Raw genomic sequence first — 3442 nt, 5'->3', positions numbered from 1 at the left:
GAGGGAGCTGAAGGGGAGCAGTGGTTCGGCCGGGGGCCGCGCGGACCGCGTGGGGCGCAGCGGCCTCCTGCCGGGCGGAGCGGAGCCCGCGCCGTGCTGCGCTGCGAAGTAGCCCGCGTTTCTTCAGTCCCTGCGTGTGGAAGGACTGGGCTGGAGACCCCGAGTTGGGGTCAAGTCCGTGCGCAGCGTCGCGTGTGGCGGGCGGCCGCTCGGGCCGGGCCCCGCGTGCGCTCTGCTCTGCGATCAGCTCTGGGTGGCGGGCCCCGCGGCCGCCCGCGCCACCTCTGCGGAATCCCGGGTGCTGCTCTCCAATAAAACTCGCTCCGGGGCTGGGGACTTAGTTCAGTGGCGTAAGCGCCTGCCGGGTAATGCAAGGTCGTGAGTTCGATCCCCCGTACCGCAAAAAAACAAAAAGAAAACAACTCCCTTAACTCCTTTTTTTGGTTCGCAACTTCATTCACCATTTGGGGAGCCACGAGCTTGCTACCTGAGGCACGGGAGAGTAGTTCTCAAATACCTGCTTGCAGTTTTGAAACACCCGGAACCTGTTGCCTTTGTATGACCCCGGATACGGAGGTCTTTCACGTTTAATTTTCCTCATCCCCAACACATGTAAGTACCTTGACAAGTATAAAGGCACATGCCTGTGATAACTCCCCTTGGGATGCTGAGGCAGGAGGATTGCATTGAGTTGGAGGCTGGCCTGTGCTACATAGGGACAACCTGTCCCAAAAATACATAAAAATTCCTGGGCTGCTTTGTCGTTTTATTATCTAGGCATTCTGTAGCCCATACCGTTTTTTCCTGCAAGACTTAATTGCAGTTGTGTCTTGTATATATTTGTGAATGTTCTGTTGCTCTCCCTTACAATGCTGTAAGCTCAGTGCCTCATGGAGAAAGCAAACAACTCTTTCTTTATATCAGGTTCCCATCGTAACTTAACGGGAAACTTCACAATGTCCGGAGCCCTTGATGTCCTGCAAATGAAGGAGGAGGATGTCCTTAAATTCCTTGCTGCAGGAACCCACTTAGGTGGCACCAACCTGGATTTCCAGATGGAGCAGTATATCTACAAAAGGAAAAGTGATGGTCAGTTGCTGCTTTGATTTTTGTTACTTTAGCTGTAAGTACAAGTTTTGGTAGTGCTGTTCTGAGGAGCAGTTACTGGTTTTTGATGGTGGTTGGGAGGAAAGTTTCTGAGCTCTGGTGGCAGTTGCTGGTTTAGGGAATTTGGGCTGGGTAGTGACAAGCAATAAATTATGAACACAAGTTCCTGGTAGGGCCTTCAGCTTCATAGGTGCTAGAATGGGTTTACTGAACTGAGTTCTGAGCAAAGACTAGGATAAAAGGTAGGAATAATCAGTTAGCTCAGAAGAATTAGGTTGGGGGGTGTTAGGTTGACAAGGCTGATTACTCAGCTTAGCGACAGCCACATGACTTAAGAGTCTGTCACAGCGAAGTAATAGTGACAGGGGGCTTAGTGGTTGGGGGGAACCACAGGAAAATACAGACGGGGCCAACTGAGTCGAGGTCGCACACTATTAAAGCCCAGGTGAGGCTAGTCTTGCCGGCCAGTGAACTTCTGGGTGTCGGAAGTGTGCTACATTACTGGCAGGATTTTCGCGAACACCAGTAGAACCTGCCGCTGTGGCTGGAGTTTGCTGGCGCTCACTGCCACATTGCCGTTTCATGGAAGAAGAATGTCCTTCTGGCCCTGCCCCCGCGCCGAAGTCCCTATGGGGCTGGGGAGAGCCTGCTTAGCATGTACAAGCCCTGGCTGCAGTCCCCACACAGCCGTGTCTGCTCACCTAGGAATCTACATCATAAATCTGAAGCGAACCTGGGAGAAGCTTCTGCTGGCAGCTCGAGCCATAGTCGCCATTGAAAACCCTGCTGACGTCAGCGTCATATCTTCTAGGAACACTGGCCAGGTTTGTGAACCAGTGCTTGTTTTTATACAAATGAAGCTTGTTTCATTTCAGAAAGACTTTCTTAGGGTGGGGCACAGTTCTTGTCTCCAGATCTTCTAAGGATCTTTGGCAACTTGAGAAGTATCTGGGGTTTTTAATGATTAGCGGGATCAGATATTTGTCCTTTTTCTTGGGTTCTGAGATTCCCTACCCCCAGTGAAGAAAACTTAGATCACTCTCTTCAAGACAGGGTCTCACTATGCAGTTCAAGATGGCTTGAACTCACTCTGTAGCCCAAACTGAGCTGGCCTCAAACTCGCAGCAGTCCCCTGCTTCAGCCTCCCTAGTGCTGGAATTAGAGGTGTGCGCCACTATACCTTAGATTTCTTTAAATCAGTGATAGATTGACTTAATGAGAGTTGTGGGATAATTTCTTTCACCCCAATTTTTGGCAAACTTAAAAATTAGGTAGCAGCATTATTCTGCTTCAGTGTTGGCAGCGACACCCAGGTCCTGTGACGGTTTTCCTTTGGTTTTTCAGACAGGGTCTCACTGTTTTCATCAGGCTGGCCAGGAGCTCAGTCCTTTCTTGGCCCTCCTGGGTGCTGAGGTTACAGGTGTGCACCACCACACCTGGCTTCTGTGAGCATTTTTATAGGTCACTCCCAGACACGGATTGTGACGAGGCACATGGCAGAAGAGAGTTGTAATTACTGTTGTGGAGTGAACTTGGTGACTGCTTGTCTGCCTCTGAAAGTGAACAACTTACTAGGCTGGACCATGCAGGCCTGTCTGGGTGTTTGGACTACAGCAGGGAGATCTCTGGAGAAGGAAAGGGGAGGGCACACAGTAGCTCTTGATTAAATTCGACTGGAGGCCAAACATGTTTGGTAGGTAGCCCTATTCTGTTAAGGATATTCACTTCTTGAGCCTATAATAAACGTGGGTATAAATAACTTGCCAAAGTCACAAAGCAGTGCCCTTGGCACTTAAGCCCAGGCGTGGTGGTGGACACCTGTAATACAGAACTGAGAGGATGAGGCAGGAGGGTTACAGATAGACATGAGGGAGCGAATAAGCCAGACACCTGAGGGAGTGGAGGTGGGAGAACATTTCAGCAGGCAGGAGACATAGGGTTGGGGACGTGTAAGTACTTCTCAGTTAACCTAGAAGATAGGAAAATTAACTGGGTTTTGGTTTGGTTTCCCCTTTTTCCCCTCCAGTGCTGGGGATTACACCTAGGGCCTTACGTGTGCTGGTAAGCACTGTACCTCCACTGAGCTGCAATCCCACCCCTGGTGCTTTGAATGTAAATTTGAGGGTTTCATTTTTGAGGAAGGGCGTGTGAGCATTCCAGCTAGACCAGCTGCTTACAGCAGTACAGACTGGATATCTGCACTGTTCTATGAAATCATCCCTGGAGTGCTGCTAACTCATTTCTTACTTCAAAGCGCGCTGTGCTGAAGTTTGCCGCTGCCACTGGAGCTACTCCTATCGCTGGCCGCTTCACTCCTGGGACTTTCACTAACCAG

General features: G+C 50.4%; 2 protein-coding genes across 2 annotated transcripts in view; one reads left to right on the top strand and one right to left on the bottom strand.

Annotated features, from left to right (window-relative positions):
- On the bottom strand, positions 1–601 carry LOC106148329 (WAS/WASL-interacting protein family member 3-like; the record flags this gene model as incomplete). Its single annotated transcript, XM_013513350.1, is given in 2 exon segments — positions 1–329; positions 462–601. Coding segments are annotated over 2 exon segments (469 nt in total), but the record flags the coding sequence as incomplete, so codon positions are not given.
- Positions 1–3442, top strand: part of Rpsa (ribosomal protein SA) — a gene marked incomplete in the record, with an annotated part of 5385 nt that overhangs the window by 378 nt on the left and 1565 nt on the right. The window contains 3 exon segments of the mRNA XM_013513553.1: positions 925–1089; positions 1813–1931; positions 3362–3442. Coding sequence (XP_013369007.1) covers positions 957–1089; positions 1813–1931; positions 3362–3442 — 333 coding nt within the window.

The sequence above is a fragment of the Chinchilla lanigera genome, unplaced genomic scaffold (assembly GCF_000276665.1).
Source record: "Chinchilla lanigera isolate Chin_1 unplaced genomic scaffold, ChiLan1.0 scaffold00019, whole genome shotgun sequence".
Lineage (NCBI taxonomy): Eukaryota > Metazoa > Chordata > Mammalia > Rodentia > Chinchillidae > Chinchilla > Chinchilla lanigera.
Note: the sequence above shows the minus strand (reverse complement) of the source record. Positions and strands in the feature narration are given on the sequence as shown.